The sequence below is a fragment of the Nicotiana tomentosiformis genome, chromosome 9 (assembly GCF_000390325.3).
Source record: "Nicotiana tomentosiformis chromosome 9, ASM39032v3, whole genome shotgun sequence".
Classification (NCBI taxonomy): domain Eukaryota; kingdom Viridiplantae; phylum Streptophyta; class Magnoliopsida; order Solanales; family Solanaceae; genus Nicotiana; species Nicotiana tomentosiformis.
In genome coordinates, this window is record NC_090820.1 from 12,475,588 (window position 1) to 12,501,279 (window position 25,692).

General features: G+C 37.4%; 2 protein-coding genes and 1 non-coding gene across 6 annotated transcripts; 2 read left to right on the forward strand and 1 right to left on the reverse strand.

Annotated features, from left to right (window-relative positions):
* The first annotated feature begins 15,241 nt into the window (after positions 1-15,241).
* On the forward strand, positions 15,242-16,902 carry LOC104096280 (CBL-interacting serine/threonine-protein kinase 7-like). The gene has a single exon (XM_009602635.3). It carries the CDS (start codon positions 15,331-15,333, stop codon positions 16,663-16,665), a length of 1,335 nt encoding a protein of 444 aa, XP_009600930.1. The 5' UTR covers positions 15,242-15,330; the 3' UTR covers positions 16,666-16,902.
* Positions 16,903-18,416: 1,514 nt separating this feature from the next.
* On the reverse strand, positions 18,417-23,512 carry LOC104096281 (pentatricopeptide repeat-containing protein At3g23020). 4 transcript variants are annotated; one of them, XM_070185805.1, is made up of 4 exons: positions 20,599-23,512; positions 19,852-19,901; positions 19,707-19,762; positions 18,417-18,698 (listed from the first exon to the last, which is right to left on the reverse strand). In XM_070185805.1, the coding sequence occupies exon 1, from the start codon at positions 23,401-23,403 to the stop codon at positions 20,626-20,628; it is 2,778 nt and encodes a 925-aa protein (XP_070041906.1). In that variant the 5' UTR covers positions 23,404-23,512; the 3' UTR covers positions 18,417-18,698; positions 19,707-19,762; positions 19,852-19,901; positions 20,599-20,625. The 4 variants fall into 4 exon arrangements, with proteins under 4 accessions (XP_070041906.1, XP_033512037.1, XP_018626381.1 ...); XM_033656146.2 differs by having other exon boundaries at positions 20,461-23,512; XM_018770865.3 differs by having other exon boundaries at positions 18,417-19,762.
* An 89-nt stretch (positions 23,513-23,601) lies between these two features.
* On the forward strand, positions 23,602-23,673 carry TRNAK-UUU (transfer RNA lysine (anticodon UUU)). Its single transcript has one exon. It is a non-coding gene; the product is annotated as a tRNA-Lys (tRNA).
* Positions 23,674-25,692: the final 2,019 nt, after the last annotated feature.

Below are 25,692 nucleotides of genomic sequence, written 5' to 3' on the forward strand. Positions count from 1 at the left end.
TCCAGGGTTGATCAGATCTCGGGAGCACCGCCAATATTTAAGGGTTTGGATTCCAAAGAATTCGTACAAAAGCCTTTTCCCCAAGCACGACTCCCAAACCGATCCCCAAGAAGCTCCACATGCCCGAGATTCCTAAGTATAATGGAACAACCAACCCCAACGAGCATGTCACCTCTTACACATGTGCCATTAAAGAGAATGATCTAGAGGACGATGGAATCGAATCCGTGTTACTAAAGAAATTTGGGGAAACCCTGTCAAAGGGAGCAATGATATGGTATCATAATTTACCACCTAACTCTATCGATTCTTTAGTCATGCTTGCAGCTTCTTTTGTAAAGGCACACGCCGGAGCCATAAAGGTCGAGACTAGGAAGTTGGACCTTTTCAAGGTAAGGCAAAAAGATAACGAGATGCTCAGAGAGTTTGTATCTCGTTTCCAAATGGAACGAATGGATCTACCACCGGTCACCGACGATTGGGCCGTTCAAGCTTTCACCCAAGGACTAAATGAATGAAGCTCAGTGGCTTCACAATAATTGAAGCAGAACCTGATTGAGTACCCGGCTGTTACCTGGGCCGATATACATAATCGATATCAATCAAAGATTAGAATCGAAGACGACCAACTAGGGGCTCCATCTCGATCCATTATCAAAAAGGACGTCGATCGAGAACCAAGGTCGAACAAGGATCTATACCAGCCGTATAATAGAGATCATAGGGGCAACGGGCCTGGTCACAACTCCGTACGAGCTGAAAGGAGAAGTGATCGAGGCCAAGGCTCTCGAGGGCTGATGAGCAAGAATGGCTTTGACAAGCATATCGGACCTAAGGAAGCACCACGATTGTCAGAGTATAACTTCAATATTGATGTATCCGCCATCGTATCGGCTATCAGACGCATTAAAGAAACTAAATGGCCTCGACATCTACAGACCGACCCAGCCCAGAGAAATCCTAATCAAATATGTAAGTAATGGCCACAGAACGGAAGATTGCAGGCAGTTGAGAGAAAAAGTAGTCTGGTTATTCAATTAAGGGCATCTTCAGGAGTTCTTAAATGATCGGGCCAAGAATCACTTCAAAAATAGAGAGTTCAATAGGCAAAACGAACAAGAAAAACTGCAACACATTATTCACATGATCATGAGAGGAATCGATATTCCTTAGGGGCCAGTGTTAAAACGCACTAAGATGTCGATTATAAGGGAGAAGCGATCTCGGGCTCAGGATTACATACCGAAAAAAACCTTATCCTTCAATGACGAAGACGCATAAGGAATCATGCAACCATATAACGATGCACTCGAAATATCTGTACTCATGAATAAAACTCAAGTTAAGCGTGTGTTAATTGATCCGGGTAGTTCGGCCAATATCATTTGATCGAGGGTCATTGAGCAACTCGGTCTACAGGACCAAGTTGTGCCCGTGGCCCTGGTGCTAAACAGATTCAACATGGCATGTGAAACTACTAAGGGCGAGATAACTTTGCCAGTAAATGTGGCCGGGACTATCCAAGAGACGAAGTTCCATATGATCGAGAACGACATGAGGTATAACACCCTGTTCGGGAGACCATGGATCCACAACATGAGAGTAGTGCCCTCGACTCTTCACCACATCCTGAAATTCCCGACATCAAAGGGAATCAAAACGGTCTACGGGGAGCAACCTGCTACAAAATAAATGTTTGTCATTGATGAAGTAACTCTTATATCTACACCCTCCTTGATAAAGGGATCAAATTCGAAGGGAAAGCAGGATACCAAATAGCAATCACAAACGCTAGCCTCGACCCAACTAGAGAAGCAGGGGGCTGACGAAGATAATGATTATGGGGTCCCTCAAACCTTTATAGTCCCCAATGATTCTGACGCTACCAAATTAGCAGTCGAAGAGCTGGAGCAAATCATACTAGTCGAACATCTGCCCGAACGAAAGGTATACCTGGGCACGGGGTTAAATCCCGAGCTCAGGGAAAAGATTATTTAATTTCTTATAGTTAACATGGATTGTTTCGCTTGGTCCCATCTTAACATGATAGGGATCCCTTCGAAAATCACCACCCATAAACTAAGCTTGGACCCGAAGTTCCATCCGGTGAAGCAAAAAAGAAGACCCTAGTCCGAGGTTAAACATGCTTTCATCAAATACGAGGTAACCAAGCTTCTTAAAATAGGGTCCATCCGTGAGGTAAAATATCTTGAATGGTTAGCAAACGTGGTAGTAGTCCCTAAAAAGGGAAACAAACTTAGAATGTGTGTAGATTACAAGGATCTAAATAAAGCATGCCCCAAGGATTCTTTTCCTTTGCTTAATATCGATAGCATGATTAATGCCACGGCCGGCCATGAGATCCTAAATTTTCTCGATGCCTATTCCGGGTACAACCAAATACAAATGAACCCAGATGACCAGGAAAGACTTCGTTCATCACTAAATATGGTACCTACTACTACATTGTAATGCCATTTAGATTAATAAATGCTAGTGACACTTATCAACGCCTAGTAAATCGGATGTTCGAAGAACAAATAAGGAAATCTATGGACGTTTACATTGATGATATGCTAGTTAAGTCCCTGCGAACAGAGGACCATTTAAAACACTTGCAGGAAACTCTCAGTATATTGAAGAAATACAACATGAAGCTGAACTCGAAAAAATGCGCATTCGGGGTCGGGTTAGGTAAATTTCTCGGATTCATAGTATCCAACCGAGGAATCGAGATTAGTCCCGACAAGATCAAAACTATCGATGGCATCACGGTGGTAGACAGCGTAAAGGTCATGCAGAGGTTAACCGGGCACATGGCCGCCTTGGGGCGATTCATCTCGAGGTCCTCCAATAATTTCCATCGATTTTTCTCGTTGCTAAAAAAGAAAAATAATTTCACATGAACCTCAGAATGCCATCAAGCCTTGGAAGAGCTTAAATGGTACTTATCGAGCCCGCCGCTGCTTCACATGCCAAGGGAAAATGAACAACTTTACTTATATTTGGCAGTATCAGAGGTAGCGGTAAGTGAAGTCCTAGTCCGAGAAGAACGAGGTACGCAATTTTAATTTATTATGTCATCCGGACCTTAGGTGAGGCCGAAACTAGATATCCCCATCTAGAAAAATTGTTGTTCGCTTTAATAAGCGCCTCTAGGAAACTAAAACCATACTTTCAAGGTCACCCCATATGTGTTGTGACAACTTATCCACTTCGAAATATTTTACATAAACCCGAGCTTTCGGGACGGTTGGCCTAATGGGCCATAGAAATCAGCGGGTATGATATCGAATATCGACCCCGAACAATAATTAAGTCTCAAATTTTGGCAGACTTCATAGCTGACTTCACGCCGGCCCTAGTACCCGAGGTCGAAAGAGAACTGTTGATAAATTCGGGTACTTCCTCAGGAATCTGGACCCTCTTCACGGACGGTGCTTCGAACGCGAAAGTGTCCGGGCTCGGCATCGTACTAAAACCACCCAGCGGCAACGTGGTTAGACAATCTATTAAAAATATAAAATTGACTAACAATGAGGCCGAATATGAGGCCATGATTGCAGGTCTCGAACTAGCCGAAGTCTTGGGAGCGCAGGTGATCGAAGCCAAATGTGACTCCCTCCTCATAGTGAATCAGGTTAACGGAACCTTCGAAGTTAGGGAAGACCGAATGCAAAGATACCAAGATAAGTTACAAGTACCTTTGCACCGGGTTAAGGAGTGGACTCTGCAACATATACCTCGAGATTAGAATAACGAAGTTGATGCCCTCGCAAACTTAGGATCATCGATCGAAGACAACGAGCTCGATTCGGGGGCCGTCGTGCAACACATGAGATCAGTAGTCGGAGAAGGCCACGCCGAATTAAATTCCACAAGCTTGACCTGGATTGGAGAAATAAGTTCATAGAATATTTGAAAACCGAAAAGCTTCCATCAGATTCGAAAGAATCGAGGGCCCTGCGCACAAAAGCAGCACGATTCACCTTGTTCGAAGATGCGACCTTGTTCAGAAGAATGTTTGATGGTCCATTAGCAATATGTCTAGGACCAAGAGACACCGAGTATGTTCTGAGGGAAGTTCACGAGGGCACTTGCAAGAATCACTCCGGTGCCGAATCATTGATTCAGAAGGTAATCAGAGCCGGCTATTACTGGATCGACATGGAAAAAGATGCAGAAGAGTTTGTTCGAAAATGTGACAAATGCCAAAGGCATGCACCAATGATTCACCAACTCGGGGAACCTCTCCATTTGGTCTTATCACCATGGCCATTTATGAAGTGGGGAATGGACATCGTTGGCCCTCTTCCACGGGCACCAGGTAAAGCTCAATTTATTTTATTATGATTGACTATTTTTCCAAATGGGTTGAAGTACAGGCCTTCGAGAAAGTTAGGGAGAAGGAAGTCATCGACTTCATTTGGGATCATATCATATGTCGATTCGGGTTGTCTTTCAAAATTGTGTGTGATAACGGAAAACAGTTTATCAGCAGCAAAGTAACAGAATTTCTCAAAGATCACAAGATTAAAAGAATCCTATCAACACCTTATCATCCCAGCGGGAACGGGCAAGCCGAATTAACCAACAAAACCATTATCTGAAATCTTAAGAAGAGGCTAACCGACGCCAAAGTAAAGTGGAAGGAAATTCTACCCGAAATTCTCTGGGCATACCGCACAACCTCGAAGTCCAGTACTGGGGATACCCCGTTTTCATTAGTTTATGGCACCGAAGCTCTAATACTGGTTGAAGTCGGAGAGCCTAGTATCCGGTCTCGATACGCAACTAAGGAATCAAATGACAAGGCCATGAACACAAGCCTAGAACTATGGGATGAAAGGTGCGAAACAACCCCCATCCAACTAGCCGCCCAAAAGCAACGGATCAAGAGATACTATAATTGAAGAGCCAACCTTCGGTATTTCAATGTCGGCGACTTAGTACTGAGAAAAGTCACCCTCAACACCCGAAATCCCAATGAAGGGAAATTAAGTCCGAATTGGGAAGGACCATACCAAATTCTCGAGGTCACTAGGAAAGGTTCCTACAAGCTCGGCACGATGAATGGGGAGAAGCTTCCTAGAAATTAAAACATATCTCACCTAAAGCGGTACTATTGCTGAGGTACGCCTATTTTTCCTTTCCTTTTTTTCTTTTTTCAGATTAACGCTTGCACGTGGTCGACAAGAAACGAGGATGGATTTTTTAGCAAACCTCACGAAGCCTTTAGGTCTGAAAGCACATGTTGCACTCTTTTTCCCTCAGATCGAATTTTGTCCCAAATGGGTTTTCTCGGCAAGGTTTTAAATGAGGCAACGACGAATCGTGCTAACTTAGAATCAAGCCCGATTATGAATCGACATCTGAGATCCATTCGACATTATTCGAGGTTCCTTTGCAATCAACCTCGAATAATAGGGGGCTACCCTCGGATATGCGTTATCTTCGAATATCAACTCTATAAAAGAAACTACTTCATAAAGGGAGGATCTCAATAGATAGGAATTATTGTAAGGGTCAAACGGTTAAATCGAACCATGCCCATATAGATTGCTCGTACCCTGTTTCAATCGAGAATAATGAGAAGTATGTTCCTTACAAACATCTTATGCTTAAAAACTTTTTTGTCTTCTCTCTTTACAAAAGGCTTCGTACTTCCACAAGCCCAAGGGCAGTACTTAACCGGACCACGAACAATCCCGTCATCGGGCCTCAGGAGCAAAAGACCTAATAGGCAACACCAAGATTTCTAAAAGTCACGGCCACTTCACTCGAGAACTATTATCTCCGACAAACCCAGATAAAACGGGAAAACAAACCCAATGGGTAACTCTCGAACTAAAAGGCTACGGCCAATTGAACACGGCTCGGAGACGTCCGAAAACCGTAACAAAAGTAAGCCTTCAAAAAATAAAAAATTCTTTCACAACCAGTTCTAAGGGCTACCCTCGGCAAAATCTCAAACTTAAGATGTTTTCCAGGAAAAACTTTGGTAACATCGAACCACAATAATGCCTTAACCCAAAAAGGAAATAAAGGCAAGGTTTGTATGAACCCTCGAACACAACCTTATTGTTTCATTCTAAGGCATTTCCAACCTTTATAAATACAAATAAGGCAAAGAAAAAATATGAAAGCCGAAAGAGAAAGAAAAGCCTTATATTTATACACAATCATTTTTTACAAAGGCCAAATCGGCCTAAATTTACAACGGCCAAAACACGACATCGGGAAAAATACACAAGGAAAAACAAAAAGTCCTAAGAGGCTTGGTTTTCATCGGAGGTCGCACTCCCATCCTCAGGATCTTCTCCGTCTTCGGATTCACTCGAACTCTCGGAGTCTTCCTCAGGGAAGGTCAGCTTCCTCTGCTCTAGCCTTTTCGATCTTAGACATGATATCGAAGCCCCGAGCCTGAGCCCCCTCGAGGGCTTCCCTTTGAGCATGCCACTTTATATGTTCAACCATACCCTTGGCCTTGGCTTGGTTGATTTCGACATCAACCCTAAACTGGGCCACTTTAGCATCAGCTCTTTTGTTGGACACGGCCATCTCAGACCTGGCTACGACTGCCTCGGATCTGGCCACCTCGAGTTCGTCGGTCAAGCTTGCCTTAGCAGAAATGGCCAAATCCAACCGATATTGAAGCTCCTTGATCTACTCGACCTGCACCGAGGCCTTCTCTTTTGCAGCATGAAGTTGGGCCTTAGATGACACCAATTGAGCTTGGACGATCTTCTTTTTCGAGGCTAGAATGTCCATGTTCTTTTTGAATTCTTCTGCCTCAGCCACTATTGCATTCACCTGCATTTGGGGACGTCCGATTTGTTCGAGCCTCTGTCGGACCTGCAGAATCGGATCATTAGTAGTTATCTCCAATTCATCTTCACTATCGTAAAATACTCGAAATACCTACTCAACCATCTCGGTATGCTCATCCCGATCCATTACCAAATCTGCCTGAAGCTTCTCACTAAGAAGCTTGTAGGTATCACTCTTCTCGGTGAGGTTCCTAACCTCAGCCTTATGCTCCTCCCGGATTCGGAGGAAAGCCTCATGATGCAACACCGAAGCCTGCAAACCAGGAAGAAGATGTTAAAATTATCTACAACTCTAAATATAAAAGAAACAATAGAGGCACCCTCGAAATTACCCGGTTCAGAGCATGTTGGACCTCATTGAAAAGGCATGCGGCTCCTACCGCATTTATGACAGCTTGATCCTCTTCGGTCACCAAGTATCTCAGATAACTAGTAATCCCCATGGGGAAAGAGAAAACTCGGGCATCCTACGGGACGGGAAGCACTATTTTCTGCCTACGATCGGGATTAACGCTCGGGGCCGGGAATCGGTTCACTAGTTTCGGGCTCGATGAAGACCCAACAACGCCCGACCATGATACTTTCCTCGGTACCAGTAATCCACTGTAAAGACGCATAAGGTGATCGAGGGTAAAAGGACATCCCTCGATTTTGCTCGAGAAGAATCAGAGGAGAATAACTATTCTCCAAAAAGAAGGGTGGATCTAGCCAAGGGTCACATCGTATCTCTTGTAGAAGGTGACGATGACAGGGTCTAAGGGACCCAATGTGAAAGGGTAAGTGTAAACACTTAAGAATCTTTCCACGTAGGTAGTAATTGATTCTTCAGGCGCTAGGACTACCACATGCTTTTCGCCCCAGTTGCATCCCTTTTTCACTTGTCGAGGATTTTCTCGGTGATTGAACACATGTACCTCGAGATCGGCTCACATCGACCCGGTACTGAGGAGGCTTTTTCGACTTTAAAGTCGATGATGGTAGAGCACCTTACCGGAACGAATTCCTCAGGTGGGGCTCTGTCGTATCCTCACCGCCGGCAGGTCACGATGAAGAAGCGGTTTCATTTTGCGGCACTATTTTAGAGGTTTTCGCCATTGGTAAACAAGAAAAAAGAGAATTAGGATGATATACGGCTTAAATGGAGTTCTAGAAATTTGGGTCTAAAAATTATGAAGCAAAGGGATTCTTCTGAGGAAGATGCAAGAATAGAGAAGAAGCTTTGAAGGTAAAGTTTGAATGAAGATTGGGCTCTTATATGTGGCTGGCAACGGTTCAGAATCGATAATAGCCGACCAACAGCTGACAGGTAATTAATGCCTTGGTAACTGGGCCGACATGACATTTCGTCGCATACGTCATAATCGGGCTCGTCGCTGACGTCATTACCCATCAGGTCGGAGTTCGTAAGTTCATATTGTTTCTCGCCATCTTCTTTCCGAGAAACGAGGGGACTATCTGTATACAGTCAAAACTGAGCTTGCCCTTCATATGATGAATCGAGACTGGAACATGATAGATCAAGGTTCAACTTCGTGTAATATCGGGCTATGATGTGAAGTTAGGTTGCCGAGCTCGTGACCTAGAGACCGACCAAGATCAAGATCGACCAAGATTGAGACCGAGCAAAATAAAAACCGATCAAGTGCATGATTGGTCAAGATCGAAACTGAACCAGAAAACAATAAAGCTGATATATCCGTAATTTGGGCGAGAATCCCGACGCATATCAAGGAAAGGCCAATTAATTAATCTATCATGAAATTCCTTCTGTATTAAGAATTATAAACAAAGTAGGACTTTTTCACTATATAAAGGATTTCTTTTGATTATTTGTAGGACATTCTGGAAGCAATAAAAACAACACATTACTTTATTTGAAAGCTTGATTATCTGGTTACTCTGTTCTTACATTAGCTTAATCCTTACTTGTTTGGAAGGTGACCGAATTCAAGGGCAAAAGCTAATTGATTTATTTGGTTTGCATTTATCTCTTTTGTAGCTAATTATAGTGCTGATATATATATATATATATATATATATATATATATATATATATATATATATACATTTTTTCGGTTTGTATCAAGTTATATATTACGTATTCTTAGAGCCGCGTATAAATTCAATTGTTATCCATTTTTTTTTTGGGTTAAACAACTGCCCAATTCAGAATTGTGTATATGTCTATCTTTAGTGTAAAATCAAACTGAAACACTTTACTTGGAAAATATTAAATTTCCACTCTTTCAAAGAAAGAAACAAAGCTATTTATTCTTTCAAAACGTGGTAATCGATCAGAAACAATTATTCTACCTCTATGAATGTAGACAAGGTTTTAGTATGGTTTATTTTTCTAGAATAATTGTTTCGGATGATCACGTTTTGAAAGAATTAAAGAAGGATGTCTGTTATAGATCTGACTGTATAACTATATATAATCAATCTGCTATTTAATAAGCAGCATTGTAACTAGAAAAACGTTAAGGTTTTTATTTTTCAATTATTGTAATCATTGATCAACGACTAAACGATATATTCCTTATTTAAAGAATAACTCCAAGAAAGAGACCCCCACTAAACCCGTAATAATTAAGTTGGTACACATTTGATGATAACTTTCGTTGGTTTTAAGAAGACAAAACTATTCTTTGGCTTCTTTCACACTCTCTAGAGAATATCACAAAATAGCGTATAAAATTTTGTATACACGGTATAATTTTTCGATAAATGGCGTTTAACTGATTATCCTTTATTATATGTGGTTACGCTTCTAATGGCATATACTATTAATTTTCAGAGGCGGATCCAGGATTTTGACAGGATGAGTGCACTATTAATAAGAAGTGGATCCAGAATATAAATTTTACGGGTTTAACCTTTAGTTCTTACTATTGTGCACCCATTACACTTTTCTTACATCTATTTATATTTTCCATGTTAAAAATACTGGGATCAGTTGAACCTATTGACTATATGCTACATTATACACTGTTGCTAGTTTTAAAATACACATTTTATTTAATCATATAAGATTTTACAATGACAAAAGAAGAATATGAATTTTAATGTTTGAAAATTTTGAAAGAATAAACCAAAGAATTGAAGATATAAAAAGAAAAAGTATTTAATTACTATGCAAAAAGAGACACAAGACACGTCCATCCCCGTGGGTGTCTAATTCTAGAGAAAACAAAATAACAAAATTAACATAAGATTTGAAATCACAACCCCACCTAAAGATGTACGCCTAATAACTATCATATCATATAATACTTTGAGCATGAGTGCACATATATATATTTAAATATTTTTTTAAAAATATAATATTACTATACATGATTTAGGGAGGGGAACAGCGTTCACGTGCCCCATGGAACCCCAAGATACGCTTAAGATCATGGATTGTATATCTGGGTTACAGTGTACTCAGCTAAAATGAAAATCCTTAGGGACCGTTTGGTTACGGAATTAGCGTATTCATTATTTCAATATAAATTTTGGATTAAATTTATTTATTGCAGTTGTAGGTATTAGCCAAAATCAGAATAAAGTTTATACTAAAATCATAGAATTATCTATCTCATATAAAAAGTGAATTATCTATCGTTGATATTAACCTAGTTTTGAACCAAACAACCCATAATTGTTAAGTAGAAGGAAAAAATATCTTGTAATATATGCCATACAAAGGTGGTTCTGCTCATCAATACTTTGCAAAGGTGTTCGTTTGCAATTTGCATAATCTTCTTATATGTCATCACGTTTCAATTGGGTGGGACAATGTGAAATGAAAGGAAATCAATTATTTAAACCAAAAGATATGTGTACTTATTGATTTTAAATCAATGAAAAGGAGAAGTGATAGGTTTAAAAAATCTTGTAAAAATATGTACCGTCGAAGTTTCATAATTAATTTACAGTGGAAATGAGAATGATTCATATAACTGTATTTGTTTGGTCAAGTTTTGGGAAAAAAGGCAGTACATTTTTTATAAAAGCATATCAGACGATTTGAAGAGAAAAGTTACAAAGAGATATGATATAAAATTTCAGCAGGTGTCCTTTTATTAGTAAAATAATGGTACAATCATTTTCCTTTAAGAATGTACAATTGTACATCTTTTTCACTGATAAAATGATTAAGAAAAGACATGTGCTAGCTCCAATCACTATAAATTAAAGTTTAGTGACGACATTATGTGACGATCGTACTTCTATACGGTCGCCACCAAAAGTTAATGCCTATATATTGCTATATTGTGAATCAATTTACCAAAAAAAATATTTTGTGGCCCATTTATTTACTTTTGTGACACATTTGTTTACTTTTTGTGATGGACGTAGATGACACAAAAGCTAATAATAAAACAAGTCAGCTTTTATGTTGACTTATTAGCTCGAGACAAATAGTAAATAAATAAGTCATAAAATAAATTTAAAGTAGATCGCCTTTGAAAAGACAACTTATTGGCACTTACTTTTGGTGGCGACAAAAGAGGTCGTCACATAATATCGTCGCTGAAAACCTTATTTTTTCGTAGTGAATTCATCTAATTTTGTCTAGAATCTTTGATATTATGCTACATAATTAATTAAGCATTAAAAGGTTTGGCATCGTATCAATTATATGGTGCCTCTTTGTTCATTAATTTTTCATTAAGTAACGTTCCGTGTAATCCAAAAAAAAAGATTCCTTTTGGGGAAAAAATCATACAAGTGAACGTTGTATTTAATCATAATTTTACTCATGTTGACCTTTTTATAGGCAAGTGATAGAGCAATTGTGCAACATATATTTTAAAAACCGGCTTGTATAATTAACTCAAACAAATATTAGTCAAAGAAATAACTATAAGACAATTTTTACTTATAAGTTATATTTTTTATTCTAATCTATTTGTATCTAGTTAAAGTTGAAGAGCAATTTAACTAAAAATAATTCTATATTACCTTGAGCTTTTATCTCGATTATTATTAAGGAAGATGTTACCTAAAAGAAATTTTAAAAATTGGTCTATGACGTGAAGAAGGAAAAATGAAATTGCCGAGCACGCTATTGGGAAATAATTTAAATGCTATGAGAAATTCAAAGCTGGAATAATGTCTAAAATCAACCTATAATCAGTAATTAAGAATGTAATTAAGTCGCAAAACACAACTTAAATACAATATCTAATCGCAATTCTTAATACTATAAAAGGAAGTAAGCATAATTGGTTAGGACGTTTGCAAAAATCATTTGTACTCTCCAAAACCAGAATAAAGACAGATTAGATATTCCACCAGAACTAATCATATTATACAACTAATCTTAATTTCTTCTTGCATGTGTATTGCCGTCTTCGTACAAGCTGTCATTCATCATTTAATTATTCGCTTAATTTTAGCTTAATTAAGAAGAAGTTTGGCAGGTCAATGAGGACAAATTATCTTAATCTCTTTATATACCTGCGCCAACTTTAATCAGCGGTCCTCCTCTTTCAAATGAACAAATTATGTCACATTTAAATGGAATGAAGTGAGTAACATCCAATTTTTACAGCAAACTAAATTAATAGATAAATAATTTGTATTTTCACATAAATTTTTACTTAATCATATATACAACAATGTCTGGAAAGCGTAGAGAATACGCAGTCTTACCCCTACATAGTCTTCCTTTTTCTTTCCTTGAGCTCTATGCCGCATCGAATTATATTACATAAATTGAAACGGATAGTGAAGGTGAAAATATACATATTAAATTTTTGTTTAATCACATTTATTTAATATAATATATATTTTCAACTTCACTATCCGTTTTAATTTATTGTAGTTTGACTCGGCATAAAATTAAAGAAAAAAAGGAAGACTTTTGAAACTTATGGTCTTTAAAACTTAAAGAGTTTTTTTTTTTGGGACTATAAGTATGTGACTATAAAAACTTTCCATTAAGATAAAATAGATCAAATAAAAGATTTAAAGTTAAATTATTTTTTAATATAATTATTTTTATTCTTTTTAAAATAAATTAAAAAAGAGTGTCACATCAATTAAAACGAAAAAAGTAATATATTTTCTTATCGTAATAAATATTAAGTGTAGTAAGTATTTCAAATACAAAGTGTTGTACATTTGCAAAATATGTTAGTTAAACTTGTTCTCTTTTATTCAATTACTAGTGGGGTAGAAGTATGTTGTTTCACCCTACATTGTATAACCTAATTCTACCCGTAACATTAGTGAAGAGTGGTCTTATTGAAGTTTTGAGACCTATTTGGACCCTCCATTAACTCTCAAATGCAGCCTTTTAACAACCTTTTAACAGTAAATTGCTTTTACTATTTCTTCAAATTTGTAACTAGATTTGAATTTGATACAGACCTTTAAAACAGAAAATAAAGCAAGACAACATATATGTGAAAGATTGTTATTTTAGTACACTTCGTAATAAATAAAGTAATACTAATATAATTTCATCGACAAAAAACCTGCATGAACTCCTGCTTTAAATAAACTATCTTTTCAGAAAATTAGTAGGTAAAACTGCTAGTTAATATATACTGAAATTTCCATTAATGGATGCCATAATTCTCAATTTCGTGATTTTTCCTTCAGCTAAACTTCATGAGACATTGTCCTTTCCGCTAACGGTAAACTCATTGGTGAATTCATAAGCGCAAGATGTGCATTTCCTATCTTTTTGTCGTTTTACATTATTTATCTTGTTAAAATTTTTCGGATAAGAAACGATGTTAATTTTGAAATTCTACAATTAAGAAATAACAAGTTATATACGAACTTGGTCGGGTTAATATGGGGACTAAAATTTGATGTATTTCATATTTAGTTTCTCCTACTAATTAATTTAATTATATTGAACTTTCTATACCCAAATAAATTATCTAATACGTACTCATTTTGAAAGTATTATTTCACCAAAATATTAAGAATTTGTTGTCTTCATTCGGCGGCCGGTATCTATTGCATCTTTCTTTTTTCTTGTTCTGATTTGAGATAAACAAACCTGCCATGTATGGGTCTTAGTAGAGAAAGTGAGAAACCAAAATAAGTCACCATGAGATTTCATAGTCATAGTTTTATATCAACAACTCGCTGTAACAATACTTTTTAAATAAGAATTAAATATTAATACCGTGACTGAGGCTTTTAGAATTAGAATCAATTTTGATATAATACCCTCATATATATATATATATATATATATATATATATATATATATATATATATATATATATATATATATATATAAAGAATGCAACAATTCATATACATGTGTTCTCACTAAGAAAAAATTATTTAATGTCAAAATCAGTCGTCTAGCACATGGGTCAAATATATTATAAGATATTGAGATAAAGAATCCAACTTGTTGCGTTTTATTTAACTTTTAAACCTTTAACTATCATTTACAAATGAAGTACTTATGTGCATCTACATCACTTAAATGATAATTTTCGCTTGAGAAAAAAGTGATGCGAATCTTGAATTGTTTCTAACCTGAATATAATGTCTTTATCCTCTCTTTTTTTGACTATTTTTATATGCTATTTATTTTCTATTTTTGTTGAGATTATATAAACCAAAATACAAACATCTCTTGCGCAATTAAGTTTAAACAGTAATTAACAATTTTTTAACCGTTCATTTCAAAATTATCTAACTAAAAAAAAAGATTTTTTATGCTGAAGAAACCAAAAGAAAAAAGAGTTGAACAATCTCTAACCTTTTTATATACTTAAAGAGTAATGATGAAAGTATTAATAAGCTCTCCATCATTCTCCCTTATAAGAAAAACAAATAAAGATTTGAGCAATTTTTTTAAACAAAAAAAATTTAAAGCATATTAAATTTAAATCCATGAACAACCGTCAAATATATATATATATATATATATATATATATATATATATATATATATATTTGACGGTTGTTCATGGATTTAAATTTAATAAGGAATGGTTTTCTCTTTGTTAGTACAATTTAAAACTTCTATAAATAACTAAATAGAGCCATCTTAATAGAAAAAATACACTAGTGTAGAAGTACAAAGGCTACAACTTGCAAGGACGAAGGGACCGCAAGATCAGGAAAGCCAACTATCTCACCAAGGGCATGCGGGTAATTAGACAAACATAAGTTGGAGGAATAGTACAAAAGTCTGGTACAACAGGCTCAAAGCTAATAATTTGAGAAATTCCAGAACTATCCCTAGGTCGGCAAGCAGGCATATTGAACTGCTGCAATCTTATTCCCCTTCTAATAAGTAAACTAAAGTAAAATGATCATTTTCTCTAGTCATAATTGTACACTCCTAAAATAGCTGTTGAAAATTGAAAGAATTTGGTAAAAATGACAGATTAGATCCAGCCATATACCCCACTCAATACTAATCTCCCTATAAAACCAACATTCATCCCCTCTTCTTTCTTGCCCTGCCACTTACTAATCTTCCTCCTCCCTTTGCTCCGCCTCCACCCACCATCCGCCGCCTTAGGCATGGATGTAAAATACCCCCAACCACCACCTTCCACCGTCAAAATCAAAAGAACCACCAGCTCCGACGGTAGCGGAACCGGTACAATAATTCTCAACAAATACCAACTTGGTCGTCTTTTAGGCCGTGGTAGCTTTGCTAAAGTCTACCTCGGCCGTTGTTTAGACGACAACAATACAGAAGTCGCCATTAAAGTTATAAACAAAACCACTACAACGACAACTACTTTCGATGCTTCTATGGAACCGCGTATAATCCGAGAAGTCTCCGCCATGCGCCGCCTTAATCACCACCCAAACATTCTTAAACTCCACGAAGTCATGGCTACAAAAACCAAAATCTACCTCGTAATGGAACTCGCACACGGCGGAGAACTTTTCACGAAGCTCAACCGCCGTGGCGGCCGGTTTTCTGAATCAACCGCCCGGTTTTACTTCCACCAGCTTGCTTCCGCTTTACACTTCTGCCATCAAAACGGCGTCGCACACCGCGATATTAAACCTCAAAATCTCCTCCTAGATGAAGACGGTCACCTTAAAATCTCTGACTTCGGACTCTCCGCCTTGCCGGAGCAATTACGTAACGGTCTCCTTCACACCGCTTGCGGAACTCCGGCGTATACTGCACCTGAAGTAGTTTACAGAAAAGGGTACGACGGAGCTAAAGCGGATGCATGGTCATGTGGGGTTATTCTCTATGTATTTCTCGCCGGTAGTTTACCTTTTGATGATTCAAATTTACCTAACATGTATAAAGCTATACATCGCCGTGAATTTAAGTTTCCCGATTGGGTTTCAAAGCCGGCTCGGAGAGTAATAAACCGGTTGCTTGACCCGAACCCGGATACGAGATACAGTATTGAGGAGTTGATGAAAACTCCCTGGTTTAAAAGGTCGTCGTCGATGAAACAAGAAGAGATTAAGCAATTTGGTGAGGGGATTTTGGAGAAGGAAAGTAGTAAACATATGGGGAGAATGAATGCGTTTGATATTATATCGATGAATTCGGGGTTGGATTTGTCGGGGTTATTTGAAATGGGGTTGAATAAGAAGGAAATGAGGTTTACGACGAATGTGGGGGTGATTGAGGTTGAGGAGAAGGTGATGAAGATTGGGAAAGATGGAGGGTATAGAGTGGAAAGAAGGAAGAGTGGGGGAGTTGGGTTGGTGAAAAGGAGAGTGGTTTTGTTGGTGGAAATATTGGAAGTGGCAAAGGAGTTATGGTTGGTGGAGTTTAAGGTTGTGAATGGTGGAACAGAATTTGAGGATTGTCAATGGGAAGAGTTGAAATTTGGGTTGAAAGATATTGTTGTTTCATGGTATAATGATGGATCTTGAAGAGGATAGGTGGTGGTGGAATATGGCAGTGGCCAGCGGCCGGCGGCGGAGTTTGAGCCTTTGTGGTGGCGGACGGCGGGGGATGGAGGCGGCATTACATAGTGGTAGGTGTCTTTGATACTTGATCTTCCAGGGCGTATAGGCATTAGGCAGTAATTAGTGAGCTAAAATGTAGTTCTTGTTAGTCTTTTTTGGACTCTGTAAATTGAAATGGAAAACATTTTTTTTTTTGGTTTAGTTATGCATCTGTTTTTAATTGTTTATTTTTAATATTTCAATTTGATTTGAATCTAATGCTAGACCCATGGATCATGAAATAATCTCTATAATTTTTCAAAGGTTAGGATAGTTCGATGCACAAAATATTTAGTAATTTATGCAAGAGTTTGAGGAAATGCCACACCTCTTCCTCTTAGCTTATAGCTTATCCATGCTTGTAGCTGGTTCGGCGGTTTGATAATCAAGTTTGGTTTGTAAATCTTTCAGAAAATAGTTTTAAATGGGTGGGCGGCTATGGAAGCCCATTCTTTTAGAAGAAACTGAAAATGACAAATTAGATAATGTTTATCAATCTCGGTGGAAGGCTGAAGCTAAGCAAGTTCTATTAAACGGTTCATAGAATCAAAATTTTCAACGTCTTCATGAGTTTCTCAGTGTTTTCCCTGCTTCAGTTTCTTTCAATTAAGTCTGAAACATGACAGTGGCAAAAATAAGGCTAAAGTCAGCAGTTTGACAGCACAAATGACAGCAGACAAAAACGATACAAAATTTGAAGTTCATGAATTCTTACCACCTCAAATTAATATATATATATATATATATATATATATATATATATATATATATATATAATAATAATAATAATAATTACGTTCACATATTTAGAAAATTTCTTAACATGCATATAAAGATGGTACAAAATTTACTTAGATTCACGTGAACCCGTAATTATTACTATAGATCGGCTCATGGCTGCCATTACAAGTTGATTCCCCCCCAAAAAAAAAGTAGTCTCAATCAGTGTTTTAAAAGGCGTGGGCGTAAGGCGAGACGTTTTACATATGTCTCAACGGGGCGTAAGCCCCATAGGTATTTAGTTTTTAATATTTTATAAAATAATATAATGACAGTAAATATTTATAAATAGGTAAAATTGCATAAAAATTGAAGAAAACTATATATATGTGTGCTACATCCCCACAAAAAACTAATCAAAACAATCTATTATACGTTACTTACAAGCACAAGTAATTTGAGTCAAAGAATAAAGTTTTCTATATGGAGGAACAAAAAGGATGATTAACCTGCAATTTGAACTTTGAATTTGCTGCTAAGAAGAAGGAGGTAGGAGGTAGTTCTCTTTATATTTGTAAAAAAATTAAATATTCGTTGCTTTTGGGAAATATTAGCAGACTAGCGGACAAGATAAAAAATTGGAAAAACCATGAATTATGGCTTAAATCAATAAAAAAAGGTTTTTACTTTTAAATTTAATACTTTTGAGTTCCTTTTTAAACCTTTTGAGTAATTACCAAACTGACTTTTGAGAATTTGGGTATTATATGAAAGACTAATTCAACAAATTTTGTTTTAATTTGAAAAAATCTCTAGGGCTTATCCTTACTAAAAAAACGCGCCCCGAACGCCCGGGCGTACGCCTCTTGAGACTTTCGCCCCACGCCATCGCCCCGGGACGTTTTCGGTACACCTCGCCCCGGGGCTCGCCCCAAAAACGCCTTTTAAAGCAGAGGTCCCAATAAGGTAGACTCAATGAAAAACCAAGAACCAAATATCTGACATACATAAATATAATATAATAGTGGTAAGTTTTCGTCAACTAAAGTTTCAACCAAGCCTAATTTGCTGAAAACATAATAAACAAGTTCTCGGGATTATACTGAGTATAAAATCTTGTACAGTGCAGAAAAGCATAGATCTCCATTTCACCACACAACAAATACTAGCAGCTGTTGAGCTAGTTGTTGGATCCAGCAGCTTAATCAACAAGGTGCTATTTCAAAGACATTATACTACTGCAGTAAAGAACAATATAGAAAGATGCACTCAATAAATAAACGTATAGATCTGGCAAAGAAAATATCTACACATGCTAGACAGGCTAAAACCACTTACAAAATAGCATCTAAAAGTATCTCCACTAGCACATAATGTAATGTAGTTTTCCTGTTAGTGAAAAAAAGTAATGACCTGAAAAAGGGATTTGGATATACTCTGATATGCTCATCTTATGATGATAATCCTATCCCAATTTAATAATGCCATGTCAATATGTCAAAAGGAAATGCTTAACCTGTTGATCATTGTTTAGTGGATTTTTTGAAGGCCAGGCGACAACAAAGTTATAGTAAACACTCTGTTCCAAATTATGTGAACCTGCTTGACTGGGCACGGAGTTTAAGAAAAAAATGAGAACTTTTGGAATTTGTGGTCCTAAACAAGTCAAAAAAGGCCGAGAGTATTTGTGTGGTTATAAAAACTTTCTCAGTAAAGGTAGAATTGTAAGTTTAAGCTAAATTGTTTTCAAATTTAGAAAAGGATCATCCTTTTTGGAACGGACCAAAAAGGAAATAGGTTCACATAAACTGGAACGGAGGGAGTAGTAAATTTTAGAAGGACTAGGCAACAATAGAGTTATGGTAAATCTTTTGCTGAAAAAGAGTTAGACGTTGATTAACACTAGTCGTAATTTTGCACAATCTTTTGTTTCTCAGGCAGTAGCACTCCAAACCAGTCAAAGTTTTGGCACAAACTGCTGAAGAACTGAGTATTAATTACCTAACAGACTTCAGCAACTAACAATTCTCAACTAAAGTCCTGTAAGCTTCCATTAAGTTCACATCACTCAAAGGCAGCTCCCTATTCTCAAAGCAGGTTCAAATTAGTGTCAAGAATTGAACCACTAACATAACATCAGATAGTGTTTGTTAAGTTTTTGATGCATACCATTAGTATTAATAAGTTTGACAAGCAACAGTCTTTGACGCATCAGTGACATAGTTAATAACAATATTTGTCTTTACCACTTGTATTCACAGTTCTTCAAGCTAACTCTCTCTCGCGAACTGCTTCTTGCTTCCTGTAGACAATATGCAATAATATGCATACCATCAGACAATGTTTTGTTAAGCAGAAATATGAAAGGGGAGAAAACACTACAAATTGTACCTGCTTAATAAATGGGCTTCAAATGATAGTCCCTCTCCAAGAGAAGCAACCTGTAAAATTGCAAAAACTTCATATAACTGTTAAATCTAGAAAACTAAATGAAGACAGATGATGACCCCAAGAACTAGAATCCCATTCTATAAAGCCATATGTCTCATTGAGTAAAGACCAGTTAGAGTTATTATCATTAGTTGACTAACACTGCTTTCGCAGAGTAATCAGCTGCACCCCTTTTATTGGTGTTTATAATTAACATAACATTTTAAAAATGTTCCTGGGAACAGATTTTGTTGTAGTTATAGTAGGTAAAAATGGGATCACCCTCAAGAAATTACTACAATTGCTCCTTTATGTCACAGGAAGAAGGATTTCTTATGTAGTTCAAGGGGACATAGGGGATTGAGGTGCAGTCAACTGATAGTTGATTGATTGCTCTTGAAAAATACCAGGAAATAGTCCTTAGTTCTATGTAGTCTGACATGAATTCAATAAATAAATTATGTTTACTTCCAGTCTTTTACAAATTAAACATCAAAAGCAATGACAATCGAGAAAAGATGATTTAAAACGCCAAAGTTAAATAAGATGAGAACTAGACAGAAACTCAACCTCAGGTCACTGATTCACAATTTCAGTGTAAGTCGAACTGTAATCTGTTTCTAAGTTGAGTTTCAAAATGGACAAGACAGAAGTAGCAATCCATCTTTTCAATGCAACTATTAAATAAGCATTGAAAATTGAAGTTACATGGTATACTAGTATCTATAGGAAGAGCTAGGCATCTTCTCTATCAGGACTGTCAGTATCAAGCACACCGATAACAGAAGATAACGTTGAACTCCACTTTTGCATGCCACTCTGAGGATCCTTTTTCCTAATAAATTCCAGCTTTCCAACAGCCTCCTTTGGAACACCACATTTAAGAAGAATAATTCCAAGTGACTTGAATGTTGAATCATCAGGTTGGATGGCAGAAGAAAGCATATCGTTGTAAGTCGCCAAAGCTTCTTTAAACCTCCCATCAGTTGCATACAATCCAAGCACATTGTTGCAACTCAACAAGTCAGTCAGAAGTCCGAGTTCTCTCATTTTCCGGGCAATTTGAATGGCTTCCTTAAACATTCCGTTTCTCTTGTACATACACAGCATCATCGCATAAGAAAACTCATTTGCATTTCCCTTTCTCTTTAGGTGCTCAAAAATCTCTTCTGCTTGTCTAACCATAGAGCGCTCGCTGTACAAGTCAATCATGCAATTCGAAGAATATACATCAGCCCCTGCCTCAAACGACTGAAGCATTTTGTATGTTTCTTCGGCTTCTCTCAAATACCCGACTTTGGTGTATAGCTTAATCAAAGAAGTATATATAACAACATTTGTCTCTAAACCAGAGTTTCTCATTTCAATCAAGTATTTTGTAGCTTCTTTAACACCTCCTATGTCAGCAAAGGCATTTATCAGTACACCATAAACAACAACATCAGGCTTGACATCAAATGCAATCATTTCGTCGAATAATCTTACTGCCATTTCCAGCTGACCTACTTTAGTAAAACTAGATATCACAGCACAATAAGGGATGCAATCATCAACTAATCCCGCCTCCTGCATTTTCCTCACGTAAAATGCTGCTCTCAGTGGCAAATCTGCAGCAGCAAGCATTTGAATGAGCGAACTAAAGCTGCATCTATCAGGAAATAAGCCATGTTTCTCCATGCTATCAAACAAATAACACGCCTCATCGTATTTCTTGCTAATTCCATATGCTTTGATCATTACATTTAACTCAAGGACAGTAAGTCTTTTTCCCTCCTTACAGCAGTTAAAAACTCTCTCAGCTTCCAAAATATGGCCACGTTCGCCAAAGGCATCAATGTTGGCGGAGTAGCATTCAGAAGCCATTTTTCCAGCAAGATGAAACCTTTGGAACCAGGACCAAGACTTCTCTACCATCCCAGCTTCTAGATACATCCTAGTCAAAGCTGACTGAGTGAATTCGTCAATCTCTAGATCTTTCTTATCCATCTCCAAAATGAGCTTCTCTGCATCATTTACCATATTCCTTATAGAAAATGCATATAAAAGAGTGCGATAAGTCACGGAATCGGGCTCTAGAGAAGCACCATTCATAAGTTTAAAGTAGGTGGCAGCCATTCCTATGTTGTCGTGCTTGGCATGAAGGGAAATAAGAATATTATATGTTCTTGTATCAGGATGGCATTGAAGCTCCTCCATCTTCCTCATCAAGGAAGCAACTTCTTCCATTCGGCCATTATTACCACACATGTGTATCATTGTATTGAAAGTAACTGTCGTTGGCAGGATTCCTTCCCTCAACATCTCATGAAAAGTCTCATATGCTTCTTTCACTTGCCCTGCCTTCCCATAAGTGTCAATTAAATTGTTATAGGTATGCGAGCTCAAACAAACACTTGAACCAGAAGAACCATTGACCCTATTACCACTTCTTGTGGCACCATTTACGCGTTCCTCCACCAGACATTTGCATAAAGACCACTTTTTTAAAAATTCTTCTGCCATCTTAAACTCCCCCGCCATTTTATACATCTGAACGACAATTCCCATTGTCACCTCATCCGGTACCATACCTCGTTCATTCATCAACTTCAACCACTTCATTGCCTGCTCCCTACGCCCACCCTTGCTGTAGACATCGATCAGAGTCCCATAAGTTGAATTTATTGGCTCAACTCTCTTTGCCCTCATTTCACTCCACAACCTCTCGATCTCGCCCCACCTCCGTGCTTTCCCGAGAATCCTAAGCATAATATTGTAATGTATAACATTCAATTCATGGCATCCTCTTCTCTTAAACCACTCAAAAATCTCCATTGCTCGTTGCCACTCCACCTGTTCCTTCAATATAATAGTCCTTTCTTTTTTAGTCAAACTCTTTTCCCATGGCTTCAATGCCTCATCCAAATCACTAACTGTCTCCAAAGCTTCCAGCATAACAGGAATGCATCCTCCATATCTTGCCCATTTTGTCGAACACTTAATCTGCACTTTCTCCACCATATTCCCCGAGCTCAACTGACCACCCAATTTTTTCTCATTCTCAATGCTTTCAACTGGTTTCCTCAAAAAATCATTTTGGGTCTTCAAAACACTATCTTTCACAACATGGGTAGGTGAGTCTTGGCCACTTTTCACGTCATTGCCGCATTTCGTCGACCGCTCGGTCTGCACTTGACCCCCAATTTTCTCCTCACTCTCAGTTTTATCAACTGGTTTCCTCACGAAACCATTTTGGGTCTTCAAAACGCCATTTTTCCAAACATGAGTACGCGAGTTTTTGGCAATTTGATAGTCCAGCTTCTCTTTTACATCACTGTCATAGCCAACTCCAGGCCTGAATTTGACCCCAAGATTCTTGCTTTTCTCAAGTCTACCATTTGGGTCATGCAATTGGTTCTGCTCCTTGTATTTCTTGGTGGTTGGGATTGAAATTCCTATATTTGGAGTGGATTTAGTTGAGTTTAGTATGTGGAAGCAATTGCTGGTATCAACATACTGTAACTTCACGAACATTTCTTCAACCTGTCAGTTGATTACATGTAAAATTTCAGTAAAAGTTTTAAGATATGCAGCACATTAGGAACTTCAGAATGAATTGGTGTTAAGAAAGTGAACGAAAGAAGATGAACATAATGGCTAAGCAAGAAAAAAATTGAGACTGGAGAATTATTATTATATAGATTTAAAAATGTAAGTGTGTACTACCACAAAGCCGTCTTAGCTCAGTGGTAGAGCGCGTGGCTTTTAACCACGTGGTCGTGGGTTCGATCCCCACAGACGGCGGGTTTTAATTGGTTTTGGTAGTCAAACTTTGTCTTGGGTTTATGTGGATTTTCTTTGAATTTGACTTATATATTACTCAATTCTTTTGAAAAATACTAAAATGAATAAAATAGTCTGAAGAACGTTAAATTTTTAAGATAAAGAATGGGTATAAAGCACAAATTTTAAAATTCATTTTTTTTCTTGAAAATCGAGTCAAAGGAAAAATTTGTTAACCCTTCAAATTATAAAAGTGTCTAAAATAAAATAGAGAGAATGTATCTGTAGTTTTGAAAGAAAAAAATATCAGATATTTAAGGAATTAATTTGATAGAAATATATTACATTTATATGATGGTGCGTCACGCCACATTTTAGGGAAGATGTTGCGGTGCATGTTATTCACATATGACATTGTTGTAGTTGATGAAATGCGAGGTGGTGTTAACGCAAGACTAGAGGTTTGGAGGCAGACTCTAGAGTCTAAAGATTTCAAGTTGAGCAGGACCAAGACAAAATACTTTGAGTGCAAGTTCAGTGGTGTGGATCAGGAAGTGGACGGGGATGTGAGGTTGGATTCACAAGTTATTCCTAGGAGAGACAATTGCAAGTACCTTGGGTCAGTTATACAGGAGAATCGGGAGATTAACGAGGAATTCACACATCGTATCGCGGGGAGGATTGGATAAAATGGAGGCTCGCTTCTCGTGTTTTGTGTGATATGAATGTGCCACCAAAACTTAAAGGTAAGTTTTACAGAGCGGTGATCAGACCGATTATGTTGTATGGGGCTGAGTGATGGCCAATCAAGAACTCCCATGTCCAGAAGATGAAGGTGACAGAAATGAGAATGTTGAAATAGACGTGCGGACATACTAGGCTGGATAAGATTAGGAATGAAGTTATTTGAGACAAGATGGGAGTGACTTCGGTGGAGGACAAGATGCGAAAAACGATACTTAGATGGTTAAGACATATGAAGAGAAGAGGCGATGATGCCTCAGTAAGGATGTGTGGGAGGTTGATCGTGGAGGGCCTAAGGAGAGGTAGGGATAGACCGAAGAAGTACTGGGGAAAGGTGATTAGGCAAGACATGGCGATGCTCCAGCTCACCGAGGACATGACCCTTGATAGAAAGATGTTGAGGTCGAGAATTAGGGCAGGAGATTAGGTAGCCGATCGTCTTCTTTGTACCAGTAGTTGTAGTGCACTATTTAGTAATAGTCTCGTATTTCTTGTTCTCAAATTTTTGTTATTACAATTCTTATACTTTGGTTTTCCGATTGTTTTGCTGGTATTACTGCTTATTGTTATTTTTTGCTTTTACCTTTCCTGAGCTTTTTTATCCGCTTTACTTTTGTATCTTTTTTGAGCCTAAGTTCTACCGGAAACATGCCTCTCTGATTACACACTAGATTCTTTTTATTCCTTATAGGAAGTATATTCTTTTAGTAGTATTCGAAGAAAAAGAATCACAACAATGCTTAAATTTTGAATAGTTAAATGAATTTGAACTCTCAAAATAATTAAAAGTCGTGGAAAAATATTATCTGTAAAGTAGTTTCAACAATTTGATTACGTTCCAACATAGATACAACAACAAACCTAGCTTAATCCCATACGCGGGGTCTAGGAGGGTAGTGAGTACGCATCCTTAGATGTGTCGTACGAATTACAATAAAGGAAATATTTATTCAATCGCTCTTTTCTTTTTCCGAAGAAGACCCTTTCGATATCTATCTACTACTCCATCCGTCTCAAATTATTTGTCGTGTTTCTCTTTTACACGCCCCTTAAAAAAATATTAATTAGGAGTTTTGGACTATTTCACCCTTGTTTATGTCTTAAAATATAATTTCTCCTCGTTGAATATTTATTCTATTTATGTGCTATCTCCGTCTTCAAGAACAATTACTATTAAGGGTAATGAAAAAAAATAATTAAGACAACTATTTTTTAAAAATTATGACCGATAATTTGAGACGGAGGAAGGAGTATATAATTTCAGTCTCCAATTTTTGTTACTGCTGGAATTTCGGG